The sequence below is a fragment of the Mastigoproctus giganteus genome, chromosome 7 (genome assembly GCF_048544385.1).
Source record: "Mastigoproctus giganteus isolate SK-2022 chromosome 7, ASM4854438v1, whole genome shotgun sequence".
Lineage (NCBI taxonomy): Eukaryota > Metazoa > Arthropoda > Arachnida > Uropygi > Thelyphonidae > Mastigoproctus > Mastigoproctus giganteus.
Window position 1 is genome coordinate 52,636,062 of NC_143581.1, and position 22,673 is coordinate 52,658,734.

The 22,673-nt window shown below is 35.1% G+C and overlaps 1 protein-coding gene across 5 annotated transcripts in view; it reads right to left on the reverse strand.

The window, feature by feature from the left end:
- The window catches only part of LOC150082893 (AP-1 complex subunit gamma-1-like), a 489,084-nt gene that overhangs the window by 341,488 nt on the left and 124,923 nt on the right, over positions 1-22,673 (reverse strand). For all 5 annotated transcript variants that reach the window (XM_090377666.1, XM_090377665.1, XM_090377663.1 and 2 more), the window contains exon 6: positions 21,540-21,616. In XM_090377666.1, the coding sequence (XP_090233792.1) occupies positions 21,540-21,616 (77 nt within the window). The remainder of the gene's footprint in view (positions 1-21,539; positions 21,617-22,673) is intronic.

A 22,673-nucleotide genomic window follows, 5' to 3' on the forward strand; every position in this document is an offset into this window, starting at 1 on the left:
CGTTATAGCTGGGAAAAGTTCACTTAAGTTACCAAACGACTTAAGAGAACTTAAGTCATTTGGTCCTCAAAAAATACTGGTAAAATTAAACTTGAATACTCTCTTAAGTCGTTTGGTCATCAAAAAAAAACTGGTAAAGTGATAAAACGACATTAATTAGATTAAGGAGAAATTTTTCACACAAGAAAAAAATTGTTAAAAAGTGAAAGGGATAAAATAATAAAAGAAACCAAGACTGCAAAGCAGAGTGGACACCAATTACCAAAATGAATACAACATAAAAGAAATAGAAAGATACAGATTGCACAAGTGGATTGACTCAGCAGCAAATACATAAACTTTGGTGGTACAGTATTAACTAAAGGTTGGTATTCAACAATGCAAAATTTTGAACTAATAGTACCATTACAGGAAGGGAGAAAACTAATTAACATTAGCAGGTCGCTAGTCTTCTAAGGGTCCGTTAAGCTCCTTTCAGCGAAGGCGGTAGCGTAAAATGTTCTGCCAAACACCGGATGTAGGGCTGAGATTAGGAAGGTTGCCTGGCCCAAATTAGAGGGTCATCACCCATTTGTTAGGGCAAGAGATTTGTCTGCGCTTATAATTGCTATCGAAATAGTACCAGCATAGTAGAAGGAATGAAGATCAGTATCAGTTGATAAAGTTAAGTGTTTGGGAGTTTTATTAAGCATATCTAGTGAAATCTGGGTCCTTGTCTACGGATATGATCTCAGAAACAAATCTATAAGGTCTTTTGTTTTATGATCAGGTAGTTTTTAATATTCTTCAGAAATGCTTCAAGAGGCGTTTGTTTCCAAGATAAATTTCGATAGCATGCATAAGCATTTTTTAACGGAATGTACAAACTGAAACTAACATGATTTGCGCGGAGTAACAAGTTTACGAAGCTTTAAAAAAATGAAGAGAAGATTTTGAAATTTTATTTGTTTTTTATACGATTGAAGATTTCAGTAAAGGGGAAACACATTTCCTCTTTACTTTATTTCACCATAATAACGTAAAAAACCTCATTTCCAGCTATCGGTATTTTTGCAAATGCAATAATATGGAGTTTACTACCCATTTATAATTGCTTGCAGTAACAGAAAAGCCCAATAAACTGGAAAGTGCAAATTGTTTTATGGTCATGACCTCTAGAAATGTGCTTTAGAAAAATATCACAAGGCCATTCAAAACTGGTTCTTACAACAGAACATATGATAATGATTTGAATTGGTAACTAATACAATTTACACTATAAAAATGACCTTTTAGAGAGTTATATAGCAAAAATTTCAACTTCTGAGGTCGTGGAACAAATTACCAAAAAACAATGTGTTGTTTGGTTCGCACTACGATATTTTCATGATACGATGGTGTCTCTGGAACGGATTAATGTCGTAAAGTGGGGTGCACTGTATTGTATAGCTACACGCGTGGTACTTATGAATGTTTAATATTCATTTTTTTTCAATTAATGTTCATACTTGGTGGGGGGGGACACGTAAACCCGTAAAGCGAAAACTTCCTGTACACAGAATTATTTCCTGTTCTTCTTATATACCTTAAATGTTCCCTTGAAATTGTTGCATTTTCATAGACTTATTTCATCTTAGTCACCATGTTACTTATATCCCTGGGGTTATATCACTTCATAATTGGATATAATCTTAACCGATTCTTTTTCCTTGGTTTCATTTACTACTATTTCCACTATAAATTCACACTTGATACTACCTGTAAATTTATCTAGTATTATATACATGGAATTATTTCCTGTACTATAAACGTTTCCTTGGAATTGTTTCATTTACATAGACTTTTTTGCATGTTATTTCACGTTCCTTTATGTCATGTTCTTTTATAATCAGTTCCATAAAATGCACCTCCTTTGGATCTCAAGTCACCATGTTACTTATTTCGCTGGATTTACCAGTTCTTTCTCCTTGGATGCACTTTCATACACATTTGGATAGATTATAATTATTAATTTCTCAAAATATCTGATTATTCTTATTTACCATTAAATTAAACATAACGATCAAACCAACAGGGAGGGAAGAGAAGGGTAAGAAGAGTAAAAATATTGCAGCAGAAACTCTCCAAGATAATTTAGAACATCTAAATGCAAAGATAATAAATTAATCATCAAATAAATTTTGAATGCCAATTAAACAGAAATTTAACGGCACCCTCTCTAACCGCACCAAGTCCAAATTTATGTGAAATATCACCAACAGAGATGTATACCAACTACAATAAAATAAAACAAAAATAAACCAAAAATAGACTGACCATTATGCTCCATCTCAACGAGGACCACAAGGCCGATAATGATCAGGGAATCGCTGCATTTCGATTGCTAGACAAATCACCGCAACGGCGAGTCAATCAAAAGACCAGTCCACCACCAGATCGAACCGCCAATTTTTTTTTTTTTTTTTTTTATGAGAACCGCCCTGACCTTAACAAATCTATGCTGTGACTACAGTATAACTGCATCCTTGTCTAGATGGTCCTGCATTATTTTTTTAACCAGTGAAGCCATTATTTTCTCTGAAACAGAAGTTAAGCTACCAGGTCTATAATTACTCATGTCACCTTTGATCCATCTTTGTGATTTGGGGATACATTTATATATCTCCAGTCCCACTGGGAACTCCTCTGAAACTAAAGATGCTCCCATAATTATGACTATAAGGGTTTGTTTACGCCCTTTGCTGCCTCCCTTACTAATTGAATAAATTGCATGTACCCGAGGTGCCTTCTGTATGTTTAGCTTCAATTTCTCTTCTACTCTCCTCTCAGTTATCACAAAATCATTAGCTACCTGTAAAATTTGATAAACTTCTGGCATACCGTTCTAAAGAATTCCTCGTGTGTGATATATCTATCTGTAAATGCAAAATATCTATCTGAAAATAAATATTTTGCATCTACTATCTGTAGATGCAAATACCTATTCAGTTTCTCAGCAACCTGAGCAGGAACATCAATGGTTAAACCACTGATATGAAGTGTACCATTGTGATTCATTCCCTACTTATAGTATTTATGTAACTAAAGAAGTCATCGCTGTTTTTCTTTGCATTATTTGCCAAAGCCTTTTCATAATCTAACTTAGCTTGCCTAACTTTCTTGTGACTTCACTGCAGACTAGTTTTGTATATAGTTTATACTAAAGGCTTCTGCATTGCTTGATAATTAATATGCATCCCATGCATTTTTCTCTTGTGCCACAAGTCCCATTAGTTCATCTGAAACCATGTCAGCTCTACTTTCTAATTGCACTACTAATGTAAAATGGCACTATTCTGTGGTCAGAAGAGGTAAACCCTCCTAGACTCACAGAAAAATGTCAACAAGACGTGCAGAAACATGTATTAGTCGCAGACGGGTGAAAATATTTAAAAATGGCAAAAGTGTCTGTGAAGACCCCATTCTTGTGGGCATCAAAAATTGTTCTGATGTACAATATAATGTTCAGCTACTGCAATTGTTATAATAATTAAAAATTCATTTTAAATTATTTCTTCACCAATCTGCAAATCTGTAGGAGATCTGCAGATTTACTTAACAAGTACAGGTCAGTGTTGCAAAGAAGTCGTGAGTTAGGGTTAAATTTGAAAGTGTCTGCAATTCTGACCAGACACAATAGGAGGTACATGATCAGAGCCTGGTCAATCAATTCAGCCCTGGAAGGAATTTGCAAGGGTCATGGGGTAGAATTTTTTTCAGCGTGGTCTGTGCTTGTTAACAGGAGAGAGTGCTTCTACAGGGATGGGATACACTTAAATAGAAAGGGTACAAGAACATTTGCTGATGCTATTGAGGCAGTGTTGGGCGAGTCGGAAAACTTCTTAATTCGTGTATTAGGAATGTGCAGATAAAGGAACCACTAGGTGGCAGTGATCACAATGTACTGATGTACGATTTACTTAAACATATAATTACCATCAGTGGTAAAGGAAAGGGTTTTTGCTTCCGTAAAGGTGACTACATGGTCTCAGACATTTTTTTAAATTCTGTACAGGGGGATCAACTGACAATGTTACCAACAGTAAATTCTAAGTGGGAAGCATTCAAGGAATTAATCGTGGATGCTACTAAAAGTTTCATACCTATTAAGAAATATCGTTAAATTTAGGCCTAAATGGTTGTCAAATGAACTAATGAGACTCGTGGCAGAGAAATAAAATGCATGGGATGCATATAAATTACCAGGCGACACAGAAGCCTATGGCAGATATAAGCTAGTCTGTAATCAAGTCACAAAGGAGATTAGACAGGCAAAGGTACATTATGAGAGATCTTTGGCAAAGGATGATAAGAAAAACAGCAAGGATTTCTTTACTTATATAAACTCTAAAAGGAAGGGGATGAATCAGATTGGTCCACTTGATATTGATGGTTCGACTGTTGATGATCCTGCTCAGATAGCAAACAAACTGAATGAGTATTTTGCATCTACATTCACACATGAGGAGTTAAGGATTGAAAATGCCAGAAGGTTATCAAATTGTAGCAAGGTCCTTAATGATTTTGTAATAACTGAGAGAAAAGTGGAGGAGAAATTGTTGAAGTTAAACATAAGAAAGGCATCTTGGATGAATGGGATCTATCCAGTTATATTAAAGGAGGCAGCAAAGGAAGCAAGCAAACCGTGCTTACTTCCTGAGAGCATCCTTGGACTCAGGGGAGGTCCCCACGGTATGGAGATGTGCAAATGTATCCCCAATTCACAAAGGGGGATCGAAGGGTGACAAGTAATTACAGACCAGTTAGTTTAACTTCTGTTCCGGGTAAAATAATGGACTCACTGGTTAAAGATGCATTGCAGGATATCTAGACAAGGCTGCAGCAATAATTCAGACACAGCATGTGTTTGTTAAGGGAAAATCAGGTCTGACAAATCTGATTGGATATTATGATGTGGTTACAAAGGAACTGGATGCAAAAAATAATTTTGATATCATATACTTGGATTTCGGGAAAGCTTTTGACACTGTTGTGCATGGAAGACTACTGTGCAAATTGGAGCAGAATGGTATTAAGGGTAAGTTGCTACAATGGATAAAAGGATGGTTGAGTGGGAGAAGACAGAGGGTGGTAATCAATGGGTGCTGCTCTTCATGGACTAATGTTATTTGTGGAGTCCCACAGGGTTCGGTGTTGGGTCCACTGTTGTTTTGTTTATTTATCAATGATATTGATGAAGGTATATCAAGGCTTAGTGTCGAAGTTTGATGATACAAAGGTTGGCAGGGTTGTTAATGACAGTAATGACAGTTTGCTACTGCAACAGGATCTAGAAAATTTGGGAAGATGGGCTGAGAAGTGGCAACTGAAGTTTAACATTGACAAATGCAAAGTACTGCATATGGGTAGAAGTAACCCCAGAGGAACGTACCAACTGTGTGGTACTACACTTAGGGTGGTAGAAAATGAAAAAGACCTGGGAGTAATTGTGCAATCAGATATGAAGTTTTCTGAACAATGCAGACAGGCTGCAAGAGCAGGTCATGGGGTTTTGTCAATGATATACAGGAATTTTGCTAGCAGGGAAAAGCAGGTGATTGTCCCTTTCTATAACGCAATGGTCAGGCCATGCCTTGAGTACTACGTATAGGTCTGGAGGCCTCATTTTAGGAAGGATGTAGATTTGTTTGAGCATGTACAGAGAAGGGCAACAAGATTGGCGAGGGGAATGAAGGGATTCTCTTACCAAGAGAGGCATAAGTTCTGCAAATTGCAGTGGCTGGAGACTAGGCTTCTGCAAGGTGACCTGATTGAGGTGTATAAGGCCTTGAATGGCTTGAGCACGCTGAATTCTGATGGGATTCTTCCACTTGCTCAGATTACGAACCTAAGGGGGCATAAATTTGAAATTGAAGAAAGATAGCTGTACAATAGATGTGCGGAAATTTGCCTTTAGCCAGCGGGTGGTTAATTGCTGGAACAAACTTCCATCTGTCGTTGTGGGAGTTGATGGATTAAATAAATTTAAGGAGGAACTGAACAAACGTTTAGAGTGAATGGTTGTGTGAATTTTTTTTTTTTGGCTGATGCTACATAAGCTCACACGCTTGCTTTCTTGCATCACGTGCCACGATTACTATTACTCACTCTTTCAGACTTTTTTGGCCCTCTGAAAAAAGCATTATACGGATTTTTGAATGATGATGAAGTTACAGGTAGTGCACAAGTGACCTGACAAAGAACCAAGATTTTATTTATTTATTTTTTTTTTAAATTTTTTTAAAATTTTACTCAGTGTATAAAATGAGAGCCACAGCTTTGCTCAGAACTATGGATTCCTGACTCCTGGTCTAAAATGCCATGCTGTGTGATGCTCTTGTCAAACCTCATACTGGATCTCTCAGTTCAACAGAACACTTTAGGTCCACAGGAGGTAGTCTTATTGTAGGAATCAAATGTAAGGCAAATCAGGATACACAGCATACAGGCAGATGAAAAAGAATTAGATTCATGGTTACGTAATTTTTTTCAGCTAGCAAACATTTGTGATGTTACAAACCAACTGTCAGTTCTTAAGGGTATATGGTTATACACATGGGAATTTAAGATATAAAGCATAAACAAAATACTTGGTCATGAAGTATAAGGTCGGTAAGGCCAGAAAATGTCACAAGATTAAATGTTATTGTCTGAAATTCTGCCCAGGCAGACAGGACATGAAGGATTATATGAAGGAACCCTCATGAAATTACCTATCCTAACTAGAAGAGATTTATGCTGTAAAAATGGAATTCATTTGAACTAAGGAGATTTTTTCTAATATCAATTAGGGAGAAGCCCTTATGAGGTTAAGGAAATTTCTAATTATTGGGAAGGTAAGAAAGTCACAGGAATGACAGGGGCCTGTACCAAGTGGAAATCATACTTTTACCCTCCCTGAAAGTACTTATATGTAACCTCTAATTACCTCATGCATGGCAAGAAACAGTAGGTACAAAAACAACAGATAAGCCACCATGAGAAACAGCTATAAAGGGTGTGTGTGTGTATGTGTGTGTGTTATAAATAGTATTTATAACACATAGTGTGTTATAATAATAAATTATAAATAAATATAATACAGACAAATTCTGTTATACTAGGAGTGTTTTTTTTTTTTTTTTTATGAAAACCCCAAACACGAAAGGTATCAAAACCTATAGTACTTAGTACCATGCATGGGTTGAAAGAGAAGTATTTTGGGACTTTGACTAAACATGGGTTTCACCACTTCAAGCCTCCAATAAGCAAAGTGGTGGTATTGCACCAGTTGATGAGAGTCATCTACCACTTCTATGCTTAAATTACTTGAATTTAAACTTTTCAATAGTATGTTCATAACTGAACATCAAAGATAACCAGATTTATCTTTCAGATTACTTAAAGGAGTGAAATACTAATAACCTTCACATATTACTAATAATTAAAAGTCAATATCAAATCAGAAATTTTAATGACAACCATAAAACGGTTTGCACTTGCATTTAGGAAGGAAGACACTAAACATTAATATTAACCACAAAAATTTTTAATGAAAACCAGAAAAGCGTTTACATTTATATTTGGGAAGAAAGACACTAAACATTTATTGCAATCTCTATCTAAAAAAATAATATAGGTTGCGTGTCTGTTGAATAACCCTGCAGTAGGGCTAATTGACACATATTGTGTCATGGGTAGACAGTGGGATGAAGGATTTCATTATGGTGAATACCATGTGTTCAGGAGATACACAGAGGTTGTGCTGCTAATCAAAGTCTCCTTGAGAGCAACTAGAGATTTCCATCTTTACAAGTTTGGATGAACACTGAATCTATGTGGGATGAAATTAATTGTGGTAACAGGAATATGTAACAATCCAAACAATTCTCTTTAAGAAAACTGAATGGGCAAGCAAGTGTAATTAGCTTTGTCATGGCAACTTCGGCCTACCTATTATAGATCTGAAATCATGAACCAACAAACCATAGCTTTTTGAACCATTAGGATGACTGATACCTATTACAATGCATAAGAGAAATACAAGATGCTCTAATATTCTTGACCAGAGATACAAACTGCACCAAAAAGTTTACAGTGGAAAAACCAATAGTAAGTAGCAAACACATCAGATTCTATCCATTTTAAGTCATAAAATGGGTAGGATCCAAAGAAATTTCAGAAGTAAAAGAAAAGAAGAGAGGAAATTATGGTAGATTGAAATATTTCTTGGGTTTGATTAATTAAAGAGACACTTATAAGTAGCTGTATATGAGTTTATTATGGGAAGTATCTTGGAAGAAACAAATGCATCTATTCCACTGGTCAAGTTCTTCAAAAGAAAGATGCCAGAATGAATAACAAGGGTGGTTAATGGTCTGAGCAAAGAGAGAGAGAAAAAAAAAGCATACTCCCAATGACAAGATACCAATTTATGAATATAACAAGCATATATCCATCTAAGCATGTATGTTTATTATATTCATGAATTAGTGTCAGTTTAAATTGGCATTTAAACCTGATGATGGTAACATGGAATCAAAAAACAATGACAACTGTATTAAGCAGTTGTAATGTATAACTGCTTAATACAGTAATGTAATGAATGTATAACCCTTTCAAATGGGTTTACATTCTCACACAAAGATAAAATTCACTTTAACTACAATCTGCATGTTTTAATTAGTGTTATTTTTGAACAACATACTGCCCTTCTCTCAACCATTAAACATGTTTAAATTTTAATGTATATTTTACATATTGTTGCATTATATTTAAGATGCTCCTTTACTAATACAAAAATCACTCATCCTATCCATGTAGATAATATTCAGAACAGAAAAAAAGTTTTTAATTTTACTTACCTTTGCATTTATACAACTATCTACAAATAAGTTTTTTTTATAAATATAGAATCCTAGTGTCATTTACTTTAATTACATGCCAAATTTTGTTTTATATCAATCCTCATTAAACTACAAAGGTTGGCAGATATAACTCAGTATATGTGTGGACATGTGATATTTCAGTACTATTAAACTTGCTATTCAAGTGACGCAGTGTTGGGGTAAAAAAAGATAGAAAATGTGCGTAGGGGTCATAGTGAGGATTGAAGCTTTTTTATTATTATTAGCTGTATGGTGCAAGGAAGCCTGAAGCTTATGCTGCACCAGCCAAATAAAAATTCCCAAGTTAACCTAAGAGAGAGAGCGAGACACAGAAGTAGAAGGGGAATCACCAAGAAAGAGAAGAATGATGATATCCAGCTTAGGACCCTGGGTGTGTCAAACCCATACTCACCAGATATGAGCCCCTGGGGTTTATATATAGGGGTAATCACAATTGACAAATGATTAATTTAATACAAAATGTTTTTAGATTATTAAATTTAAAACTGTCAAGGATAGTTGGTTATGATGTTCCCATGTTACAATATATCATCATCATCAGCCATTTTCAATCCACTGCAGGATAAAGGCCTCTCCAGCAACTTTCCAGTTCCTTCTGTTTTGTGCAATGGCCATCCATTTACTACCCACAAACTCACGAATTTCATCTGTCCATCTCAGTCATTGTCTTCCAGGTTTTCTTCTAGCTCCTCTTGGGTACCATTCTGTTATTTTCTTAGACCATCTGTCATCATGTCTTCGAGCTATGTGTCCTGCCCAAAACCATTTTAATTCTTTAGTTTTAATAAGAATGTCCTTTACTTGACTTTGCTGCCTAATCCACATGTTTGTCTTCTTATCTAACAGTCTGATTCCTAATATAATTTGTTCCATTCTTCGCTGTGTAGATCTCAGTTTCTCTTCTATTCTTTTGGTGAGTGCCCAAGTTTCACTTCCATAAGTCACGGTGGGGAGTACACATTCGTTCATTATTTTACTTTTCAGACAAATTGGGATATTGCTCCTCAGTATGTGACTATATTTCCTGAATGCTATCCATCCAAAATTTATTCTTCTCTTGACTTCCAGCCATTTATCATTATTACAGCTAATGACTTTTCCCAGATAAGTATATGACTCCACCTTTTAAATTACTGCTCCTTCAATCATTATATTCCTTTCTGTGGCATACTTGTTCATCATTACTTTTGTTTTAGCCATATTCATCTTGAGTCCAAAATCCTTACTAACTCTACATAACTGATTAAGATTTTACTCTAATTCTTTGGGATCATTGCTTACGACCACAATGTCATCTGAAAATTGTAAATGATTTAGGTACTTTCCATTCACATTGACTCCTTTCTGCAACCAGTCTAATCTTCTGAAAGCTTCCTCAAGGGCAGCAGTAAACAACTTCGGAGATAGTGTCTCCTTGTCGAACTCCTTTCTCAATTTTAAATCTGCTACTGTCTTTGTCTAGTCTAATAAAGGAGGTAGTGTTCTCGTATATTTTCTTCAAAATCATAATAGTAGTAGTAGTGGTGGTGGTGGCGGCATGTGATGCAAGAAAGCAAGTGTATGCGCTTATGCAGCATCATCCAAAAAGGGGGGGGGGGGGAGAAAAATCACACCATTCCCTCCAAATGCCTGTCCAGTTCCTCCTTAAATTTATTTAACCTATCAACTTCCACAACGACAGATGGAAGTTTGTTCCTGCAATTAATCACACGCTGGCTAAAGGCAAATTTCTGCATATCTATTCTACGTCTTTTCTTAATTTGAATTTTTGCCCCCTTAGGTTTGTAATCTGAACAAGTGGAAGGATCCCATCAGAATTCAGCGTGCTCAACCCATTCAAGGACTTATACACCTCAATCAGATCACCGCACAGGTGCCTAGTCTCCAGCCACTGCAATTTGCAGAACATAAGCCTCTCTTGGTAAGAGGATCTCTTCATTCCACTTACCAATCTTGTTGCCCTTCTCTGTACATGCTCAAGCAAATCTACATCCTTCCTAAAATGAGGCCTCCAGACCTATACACGTAGTACTCAAGGCATGGCTTGACCATTGCCTTATACAGAGGGACAATCACCTCCTTCTCCCTGCTAGCAAAATTCCTATATATCATTGACAAAACCTCATGACCTGCCCTGGCAGCCTGTCTGCATTGCTCAGAAAACTTTATATCTGACTGCACAATTACTACCGGGTCTTTTTCATTTTCTACCACCTAGATAGTATGAATCAGAGCTGTAATACTAAATATGTTCTACGTTGATAATAATATTAGTAAATTAATAAGAGGAGTTTACCTCAATATAGTACGTAGAACACTTCTGTATGATACCCTCCAGAAATTAAAATGGAAAAAACGAAAAAATCAACAACTTACCGGTACATTAAAGTAAAATATAAATAATTAAATAATCAATAGATTGTATGTATAGCTTAGCTTAATTTTCAGCACTCACCTCATAGTAATCCGCTTAGCTGGTGGAGGGTTTTACCACATACATAGTGGTTATAGGATTCTAATACTTTACAGGGATTATGGGTTTAAAATTAAGTTATGGGCTATAGAAAAATTTTTAAGAAAGGAAAGTGCACCTTCCATGGTTGCCTAATTAAATTAAATTAAGAGAAAAAAGAAAGGAAAATATAAGCTAATAATCGCGCACGAGCGACTTTTGAGTTTCCTCGTCTTCAGTTAGTTATAGTGGAGGGGGGGAAGAGAGCGCGCTTGTGTTATATACGAGTTGGGTTCCCGAAATGCATTTCAGTGCACGTGGAAACTTGATACGTGCTAAATTCCAAATGGAGGAGAAATTGGCGGGAATCTTTTTGTTTAACACGTTGAGTGATGTATGGCGCTTAAACCATTCAATAACGAGGGCTTCGTTTTCAAGGATTTTGTAGCTAGAATTTAATTTAATTACTTTTTTTTTTTTTTTGATTTGGTAGTTGTTGGCACATCGGCTTCTGTGGCCATATTGCACCTCCCAAGGTTTTTGCAGTACTTTGATCCAAGCCCGAGGCGGGAATCGAACCCGCGACCTTTGGGGTTGCCGGGCAGGTACTTTACCCACTCGGCTAGCCCGGTCGGCAATTTAATTACTGTGATGGCTGAATCGATGAGTGGGTTGTGATTTTGAGATTGGACGTGTTGTGTTAGTTCTGTACTTGCTGAATTAGTTTTGAAGCTATTAAAGTGGTAGTATGCACGCGTGTTGGAAATTTTTGATGTCCCGAATTTTGCTGTTGTACTGCCTACGTAACATGCTTGGCAATCTGATTGGCATCTGATCAAATATATAATGTTGTTGTAATCTTGTGTCTCGTACTCGTGTGTTGTCTTGTATGAATTGAATTTGGAACTTAATTTGTTATACGATGTGAATATTAATTTGATATCTGTATTTTTAAAAATCTGTTGAAGTCTTCTAGCGTATTGTTGATGATATGGGAGCGCGATAAGGGGTTTGTGTGTCTTATTCTTGTTCACGTGGTTAATAATTTTGTTTGGGTTATTAGTGTTATTATGAACTTTGGTGATGGTTTCTTTTATTAGTTGTGGTGGGTATTTTCTGTCGATGAATTTTTTGGTGAGGTATTGTAATTCTATAGATAGGTCTGTTTGTGTGTGGCTATATTTTACAGCGTTGTATATCTGGTTGTATACAACTGCTTTTTTGATGTATAGAGGGTGGGGTGTAAGTGGTAATGTAAGAATTTACCTGTATGTGTGTTTTTTCTGTATATTTTGGTGCCTAAAGATGTGTTTATTTTGTATACAGTGAGGTTTAGAAAATTAATTTTATTATCGTTTTCTACTCCAAGGGTGAATTTGAGTCTTTCATGTGTTGCGTTAAAGGTGTTCAGTAAAGTATCGATGGTGGTTCTGTTGCCTATTAAGAGAACGTCATCTGCATACCTCATGTATAGTTTAATTCCTGGGGGAAAGGGTTGGAGAATTTTTTCTTCGATAGATGCGAGGTAGATCTCGGATAAAGGGGCAGAGATACCGAGGCCCATGGGAAGGCCGAAAATTTGTTCGTAGACGTTATTTTGGAATTTAAATTGTTTGGCGTCAACTAACGGTGATGTGAGTTCTAAAATATCATTAATGTTTAAGTCGGTACGTTTTGTTAATGTGTCGTCTTTGATTAATAGATCTTTAAGGGCCAGTAGCATGGATTCGATGTGTACGTTTGTGTATAGGGAGACGACGTCGAAGGACGCGAGAATGTCGTTTTCAGATATGGTTATGGAAGTTATATATTCGTGTGCTTGTTTAGTGTTGTAGACCCTGAACCGAGAAAATCTCATTAAAGGTGAAATGATTTTGACCAGGAATATGGATAGGTTAGCATAGGCGGACTGTTTATAAGAAACGATGGGCCTTAAAGGATAGTCTTGTTTATGGAGTTTGACTATTCCAAAAATGTGTGGGAGAATGTTATTGCGTATGCCTATTTGCTGGAGGGTATGTAAATTAATTTTTTTGTTGGCTCTGAGTCTTCTTAGGATCCCATCAAGTTTATTTTTAAGCTTGTTAATATTAAACGTGTTGCAAGTTCTGTATGTTGTTGAATCTGATAAGATGTGTAACATTTTCTTTGTATATTTGTTTTTGTCCATGATTGCGATGGTATCCCCTTTGTCTGCCTTTTGTACACATCGAATCCATGCTACTGGCCCATACTACCACTTTAATAGCTTCTAAACTAATTCAGCAAGTACAGAACTAACACAACACGTCCAATCTCAAATCACAACCCACTCATCGATTCAGCCATCACAGTAATTAAATTAAATTCTAGCTACAAAATCCTTGAAAACGAAGCCCTCGTTATTGAATGGTTTAAGCGCCATACATCACTCAACATGTTAAACAAAAAGATTCCCGCCAATTTCTCCCCCATTTGGAATTTAGCACGTATCAAGTTTCCACGTGCACTGAAATGCATTTCGGGAACCCAACCCGTATATAACACAAGCGCGCTCTCTTCCCCCCCTCCACTATAGCTAACTGAAGACGAGGAAACTCGAAAGTCGCTCGTGCGCGATTATTAGCTTATATTTTCCTTTCTTTTTTCTCTTAATTTAATTTAATTAGGCAACCATGGAAGGTGCACTTTCCTTTCTTAAAAATTTTTCTACAGCCCATAACTTAATTTTAAACCCATAATCCCTGTAAAGTATTAGAATCCTATAACCACAATGTATGTGGTAAAACCCTCCACCAGCTAAGCGGATTACTATGAGGTGAGTGCTGAAAATTAAGCTAAGCTATACATACGATCTAGTTATTACATTACAGCACATAAGGACTCCTTAAAATATCAAGAGTTAAATAATCAATTTAACACAATTCAAAACAATTAAAATTCAAATTAACGCAATTAAAAGAATCTAACGAAAATATTCAAAACGATTTTCCTTCCTGAAGCTGACAATGCTTTTCGACCGACTGTCATGATCACAGGAATGAAAATTACCGAATCAGGTTAAACCTGCAACTTAAAGTGTTTATATGTCTTCGCGCATGCACGTAAAGGTCCACGCATCGGAGATCAAATATGGCCGCCGAACATTAACAGAATTCTCGTGTAATTTAATTTCAACGGTTTCTGCAATTAATAGTCGCGTATAATTGCGTTGAACATTAAGTATTTTGGCCTCGTTAAATAAAAAAGTATGTTTTTCGTTAATGGCATGAAAGGCTAATTCTGACGCTGCTGAACGAGAAGCACGAACTGAGGCTTTGTGTTGATTTACACGAATATTAAGAGAAAACCGCGTCGAACCTTGGTAAGACGAGTCGCAATCACCGCAAGAAATGTTGTATACCAGATCATTAATTTGTGTTGCGAACGCGAAAGTACCGAGCGATTGTTCAGTATAGTGTGTATCTTCCGTATAGGCCTAGCCATAATTTTAAATTCGGTATCTTTAAAGAATCTGTTAAGCTGTTTGTGCCACTGTTCGACATATGGGACAGAAATAAAGTATTTTTTGATATTACTATTGTTGATTGGTGTAGTATTTTGTATCCTATCCTTAGCTTGTACCCTAATTCAATTTATTGTGTTAATGGGATAACCCCTGTTTAAGAATCTGCTAGTTAATATTTGTATTTCTGAGTCCAAAGCAGAATCCGTCGTTGAATATTTATAGGCATTTAGAAATTGATTAAAGATAATCGATCTTTTGTAGGTGAACGGGTGACAGCTATTATAATGTAGAAGCATACCTGTGTTTGTGGGTTTTCGATAGATGCTAAATTGTATTTTGTTCGAGTCCCGGCTAAGCGTGAAATTTAGAAAGTTTAATGACTTTGTATCCATAACTTCCCTTTCCAATGTAAATTTGAGTCTAGAATGAATATTATTAAACGAATGTAAAATGTCTTGGATAGTACTACTATCAGTAATAACTAGAACATCGTCTAAATACCTCCCATAGTATGTGATAAGGGGACGAAAAGGTGTCAAATGTATCTGCTCAATCGTTGAGAGATAGATCTCTGACATTAAGCCACTCAGGCTCAAACCCATTGGTAATCCAAAAATTTGTTTGTACACCTTGTCGCGAAAGGTGATGTAGTTAAACTCAACTAACAGTTTAATTAAGTGAAAAATTTCCTTAATAGACAGCTTCGTATAATTAATCGGTGTCAAGTTTTTATTTAACATATCCCAAATAATATCTAATGTGTATTCAACGTTTACATTCGTATATAATGAGGTAACATCTAGTGAGAATCAATTGTCATTGTCGCCGAGTCTACAGTCTTTAAGATTATTAAATAATGTATCGTAGTTCTTAATCCCAAATTGTATAACCTGTCTAAAAGGTTTTATAATGTTATATACATGTGTGGCTAAGGCTGAAAATGCCGAGTTCCTGTAGGAAACAATAGGTCGAATAGGAAATCCAGTCTTGTGTAATTTTACCTGACCGAAAAGTGCAGGAATATTGTATGTTCTGGACTTTAATTCCTTCAACTGAACCATAGTAATGTAGTCGTTTTTACGATATGTGGTTAACGTTTTATTGTATTGATTTACCAAATTGGTAAACAGTGCCGGGTCTACTTCACGATACGTGGAGGTATCAGACACAACTGAATCTAACTTATTAATATAATCATGTTTATCTAGTATTACCACTGTATCTCCTTTATCTGCCCTCTGTATAATAATGTCCTTATTTTCCCAAAGTTCTTGTAAAGCTGAACTGTCATGTGTATTCAATTTAGGAAGTCTCGTTTCTTTTATGTTATTCACTACTTGGTTAACTTGTTGAATAAATACATCTTTTTGTGGAACATTACGAAGTCCAAATTCAACATCAATTACACATTGTTTTTTTGGCAGTTTTCGAGGTGGTAAATTATAATTTAATCCTTTGGATAAAAGTGAAATCTGGTCCTGCGATAGTGTACACGAGGAAAGATTTGTAACCTGTTGATATGTCAGTTCATTGGATACTGGGTGAGGGGGTGTTTGTGAACTAGCCGACATATTCTGTGGTAGTACGTTATGTGTCTGTGGGGGGGATGTCATCCAACTCGCGTGAACTTGGTCGCAAGCCGGCGACAATGTGTTAGAATTCGCATGAACGTGTCTTGAACTATTCGATAATGTTTGCAACTTATTAACGTGTTTTTTTTTTTTTTTTTTTTTTTTTATTTCTGAGGCTTGTGCTTCCCGTCGCAAATCTATGGAGGTCTTCAATATAGACCAATCGTTCGGATGTAGATAATTTTTTTATTTATCGCGAAGCTTCCTAACCTGGGAAATGTATTTTTGTTTATTCGAATATCGAGATTTTAAGGCAAGCTTAAGAATATTACGCGATGTCGCCAGTGTTAGTTGTTTTATGCCTGAAATTTTTTGATTTAAATTCACCCTGGCAAACTTCGGAACGATGTTGTTTTGAAGGCAATATTTTAGGAAAGAAATATGGTAACTTTGGACAGAGTACCTTAGTGTAGATTTAATGTAATTTTGTACCAAGCCATTCAAAAAATCTCCCATAATTGTGTGTATCGATTGTATACTACTGGAGAGACAGGAAGTTAAGGAAATAGTCAATAAGAGTTTAAAAATTAATTAGATAGTATGAATCAGAGCTGTAAATACTCAATGTTCTACGTTGATAATAATATTAGTAAATTAATATCATTGTTCTACGTACTATATTGAGGTAAACTCCTCTTATTAATTTACTAATTTTTACCAACTTAAATGTAGTACCACACAGTTGGTACATTTCTCTGGGGTTACTTCTACCCATATGCAGTACTTTGCATTTGTCAAATTTTCTAGATCCTGTTGCAGTAGCACACTGCCATTACTGTCATTAACAACCCTGCCAACCTCTGTATCATCTGCAAACTTCAACACTAAGCCTGATATACCTTCATCAATATCACTGATAAATATACAAAACAGTGGACCCAAAACCAAACCCTGTGGGACTCCACTAATAACATTAGTCCACGAAAAGCAGCACCCATTAATTACCACCCTGTCTTCTCCTACTCAACCATCCTTTTATCCATCGTAGCAACTTACCCTTAATACCATTCTTCTCCAATTTGTACAATAGTCTTGTTGAGGAGGCTTCCATCCTGCAGTGGGTTGATAATGGCTGCACTTTACCTTTTTTTTTTTACCTTCCATGCGCATCAGTGTCAAAAGCTTTTCTGAAATCCAAATATATGATATCAAAATTATTTTTTGCATCTAGTTCCTTGGTAACCACATCATAATATCTATCAAATTTGTCAGACAAGACTTTCCCTTAACAAACCCATGCTGTGTCTGAATTATTGCTGCAGTCTTGTCTAGATGATCCTGCAATGCATCTTTAACCAGTGACTCCATTATTTTACCCGGAACAGAAGTTAAACTAATTGGTCTGTAATTACTCTTGTCACCCTAATAATATATGGGATATCTGTGCCTTGTCTTTCCAATGCCCGAAACATTACCTTATGCTATATGGAATCAAATGCCTTTTCATAATCCACAAATGCCAGGCATAATGGTGTTTTATATTCATTTACTTTCTCCATTAGCTAATTTGCGATCCATCTTCCCCACTGCTGGTATCATTCCCTCGCTCCTTGTATAATTCTCTATAGTAGTCTTCTTCTATTTGAATTATGCCTTATCTGCTATTTATAAGTATGGCATCGCTATTCTTCAGTTTCAGTATCGTTTGTCTTTCTGTATTACTGCTCATGGCTGCTGATTTAAGTCCTTTGTTTTCCCTTAATGCTTGTTCTACTTTTCTTGTGTTAAATCTTCTTATGTCCTCTCTGAGTCTCTTTCTAATGGCTTTGCATAACTCAGTATACTCAATTTTGTTCTTGTCAGTGTTTATCTTGCTCTTCATTTGTCATCTTCGGTTCATAATAACAAGCGTTTCTTGAACTAATTTTTTCTTCTTTGGATTTCTTTTTACCTATAAGTTTCTTGGGCTTTATCACTTTCAGAAAGTTGTAATATTCCTCGATATCTTGGTCCTGAGCAGTCTGCAGAAGCTCAAACTTTTTCTTAAATTCCAGTACGTACTGCTTTTTCTCCTCTTCTGTTATCTCAAAGACCTTCATATTTACTTGAGTCAGTTTTTTTCCTTTATTATAATATATAATCAGTTTACAATAAATTACAATATGTTACAATATATAATCAGTTTTAAAATAATAATTTAAAGAAACTGCAAAAAACTTTGAAAACTCAAAAGTAATAAAAAAATTTTTACATCAAACACCGAAGAATAGGAAATGAAAATTGGAGTTTTATAACATAAATTGGAGATGAAATTTAAGACTTTTTTTTTTTTTTTAATTAATATCAAGTAAGATTTTTGAAAGACTTAAATAGACATGTCTCTTTTATGCAGAAGTGGTGGATGACTGCATACAATGTCAATAAATTTTCTTTTCCATGGATACATAATATCACTTTATTTAGTTTTGCATATTATTGGAATCATGCTGTATTTTGCTGAAGATCATGTATTTTGTTTCCACTTTCCTGAAATTCAGTTCTATATATATTAGTCAGAAATATATGCTGAAATTTATGTGCATAATCAAAGTGCATTTGACCATCCCTTATTTGCATATTATTGGAATCATCTCATTCAAACATGCACATATGTTGAGAGACACATAACTCAGTTGTACAAATTTTAGAAATTTGTGCCGAAAAAAAATTTCAAAAATAAATTTCTGCCAAATTTTAGAAATCACTTACTGAACCTCACTACAGGCAAATTATACTTTCTCCATTCTTGTGTTCCAGTTCTCTGTACTACAGACTTATGCAGCCACAGTTAAATCTTTGTCTGCTATTCTAATTTTAATGTATCTTAACATCCGCAGCAGGCAAGTGGGACCTGTCAGGTACCTTATGAGAAAATGTTTTGCAAATTAATTGTTGGTTCTACATAAATTTCTGAAACTTTCTCTACCTTCCTAAATATAGCTCTAATTTCATCCAGGTTGTTTTCACAGTAATATTTTATGTTCTCCACAGAGTAATAAGTGTAAAAGAACCTAACAGGTGCAGCTTGTTTTTGTAACTTTTTGTGCTTAGTTGGCATGCAATACCTCAAATTGGTTTTTCATACAAGTTCTGCATGAAAAATCAATTTGTTCCTTCCAAATGTATTTTTGTGTTTTCACCATGTCCATTCATCAAAATATAGTAAATTCCTATTATTTTGAATGAGCTGGTCCCTGAGATGGACCACTGCCCTTTTTGGTGACTATTTTTATTTTTAATCAATATTTCGGTAGATGAAATAGATTTTTTAGATTTTTTTTGCAGTTTATGAGACAACAGTTTATATGTACATTGAAAATCTGCATACAATGTACTAGCTTCCTTTTTGGTAACTTCAACCTTTTTCTGCTTAAAAAGAATGAACGTTTTTAAAAGATTTCTTTAAATTAATCTAAATACATTTTGAATATCACCCTGTAAGCATGATACATATCAATATTAACATAACAATGATGCTGTCATGAATGATTTATTAAAAACATGGCCACACAAAAAACAATTACTGTACCAGCCAGAAAAGCAGATAAATAATATTGAATTTATAAAAAAAAAAGCTGTGGAGAGAATGTGAATGAAATGATGAATAACTGTAAATAGCCAAGTTCTAAAGAGCAACCCATCTTCCCTCAGAGGTTCAGGTTAAATATAAAATGAATATTGCCTACACTAGGAATAATTTCTATGAAGTAAACCGAGTGCACAATGAACAGTTCCTAGAATTTAGTATCTATCATTCCTTCCTCAAATATAAAAATCAAGAGCATCTGTGTTTATTCCTTCTTGGGCCCTTAAAAAAAAAAAAACAATAAAAGAAAAAGCATTTAAACGGAACCACTACACACATTAAAAAATGCATGGTACTTCACAAGATTGATCAAAGGACCAGAAGAAAAGGAAAGATCAATAAAAGCAGAATGGCACTTAAGTGGTTGGAATGTTATGTGAGTCTACTGTATTAATCCTACAGGTACATCAACAAATATTTAAGTTCCTTGTCTCCCTAAATTTTTATGCCTCCCCTTGTACCTTTGTCACGTTTGACCACTCAGCAAATATTCTGGGTGGCCCAACTAAAGGATCATCCTATATGCCAGAATTTAAAATGAAATAAAGTTAAGCTGTTTCCACATTAATACTTAACAAGAAAATAGCTTCAATTTTTAAGTTTTTTGAGGTTTACACCAAAAGGAGTGATGCTACTGGAGTGATTCCTTGGGGGGAAAAAAAAAAAAAAAAAAAAAAAAGAAAGAAAGAAATGAATGAATGAATGAATGAATGAATATATGCTTTGAAAGCAGATACTAAGGTAAATACTCCCCCAAACTTACATGTACTCTGATGAAAATTTGGCATGAAGAGAGCAAACAAAAATAATTTATACAAAGTAATGTATTTGTTCATCAGTTAAAACTATAATTAATTTTATGATTACATTAATTTTCTATAGCTTTTATACAATATTTCCCTCATACAGTTCTGAGTTTTATAAGCTACAGTTCTGCAGAAATCATCATTAAATAATATGAAATAGTGATTTGAATTGAAGTTCATTATAAGCATGCTACACTATACAAACTTATATTAATCATTTGCATGCATAAAAAAGCAAATCACTGCAGAGTAGAGTAGAGTAGAGAAATATACTGTACTTTTGTAATTATTGTTACACAAATAGCAAAATATATTCATGCATTTTTACCAAAAGGGAAAAAAAAAAAAAAAATTAAGTGTATGAAGAATGAATACCTCAGTATACTGTTTCCACCAGGAAGGCAAATGCAATTCACACAGGGAGAGAAAATACCTTATGAGAATTGATTTTAATTATGTTTTCATATTCAATTTCAAATTGATATTACTTTCAACATAAGGATAAAGGCTGTTTACATAACTTTTATAATGAGGAAAAATTCAACTTCCATGCTACATTAAACTTAAACAAAATTAACAACCAGGCACATGCTTGATAACTCTGCCTTTAATACATGATATTTAATGAATTATTACATTCATTTCTATCTAACAACAGCAAAAATATCTGGGATGTTTATGTAATGTTTTACCTTTTTAAAGTGATTTAATGTATCTGGACTCCTTTCACACATTTCTGTAATTAAGACAACACCAGTTATTAAGACACCTGAAAGAAGAAATACATTTGTAGAAATCAGTCATGTTATCCATCCATCAGTCATGTTAGCATTTGATAAAATAATCAGTGATACAATCATTTCTAACTACAGCCACTCCCCGACTTACATAAGGATTGCGTTCCGCAAAACTCTACGTAAGTTGAAATTTCCCTAATTGCTTATGCAGCACTCGCAAATTTGATTGAAGTAAAAAAGAAATGTTTGATGAACATGTAAATAGAATTATTTATTAAATTTTTTTTTTTATCTCATGCGCAGAAAAATTACAAAAAGAGAGAGGAGAGAGGCATAACGTCAGCAAGTTTTACCTTTCGAGCATCGTTGCCAGAATTAACTCTCCAGCTGATAAGCACACCCCTGCAGCAGCTGAGGGCTGTGGAGATTTACAAGGGTTTTTTCCCCCCAACACAGCACAAAATTTCGCTGCAGCTGCTGAATTGGCACTGGCAGCTTCACTCCATACTTTAATGTTTTGGAAACCCATACGATGCTTGAACCTATTAAACCACCCACTGCTTGCCACGAACTTGGCTTGGGGTTCACCGTACTTATCCTTAATATCTTCATGAATACTTCTTGCTTTTGCTTGAATGACCATTGGACTCAGGGGCACTTGCTTCTGAATTTGATTTTCCATCCATATTATTAATAGCTTTTCCATTTTCAATATAGCACCTGAATGCTGTTTTGTGATCACTGTTGATCTTAAATGCGTTGATCCTTTTACGTGTTCTTTTAAACGTGCACTGCCCCTTAAAATAATATTCGCTGTTGAAGCAGTGAGACCTAATTCCGTGCAATAGATGACAAACTTTGTCCTGCTTTGTACTTCTTAATTAATCATCTTCATTTCTAAATCAATTTGGTTTCGTTTCCTAGCACTGCCAGCACTTTCCGTTGGTCCCTTTCCCTTTACCATTGTAATAAGTAAATAGGAATGAATAGAAGATTCTGAAAATTTATTTATGTTTTTCTATATGATTGAAGATTTCAGTGAATGGGAACTCACTGCACCATAATAATAAAAACCCACACAATTGCAGT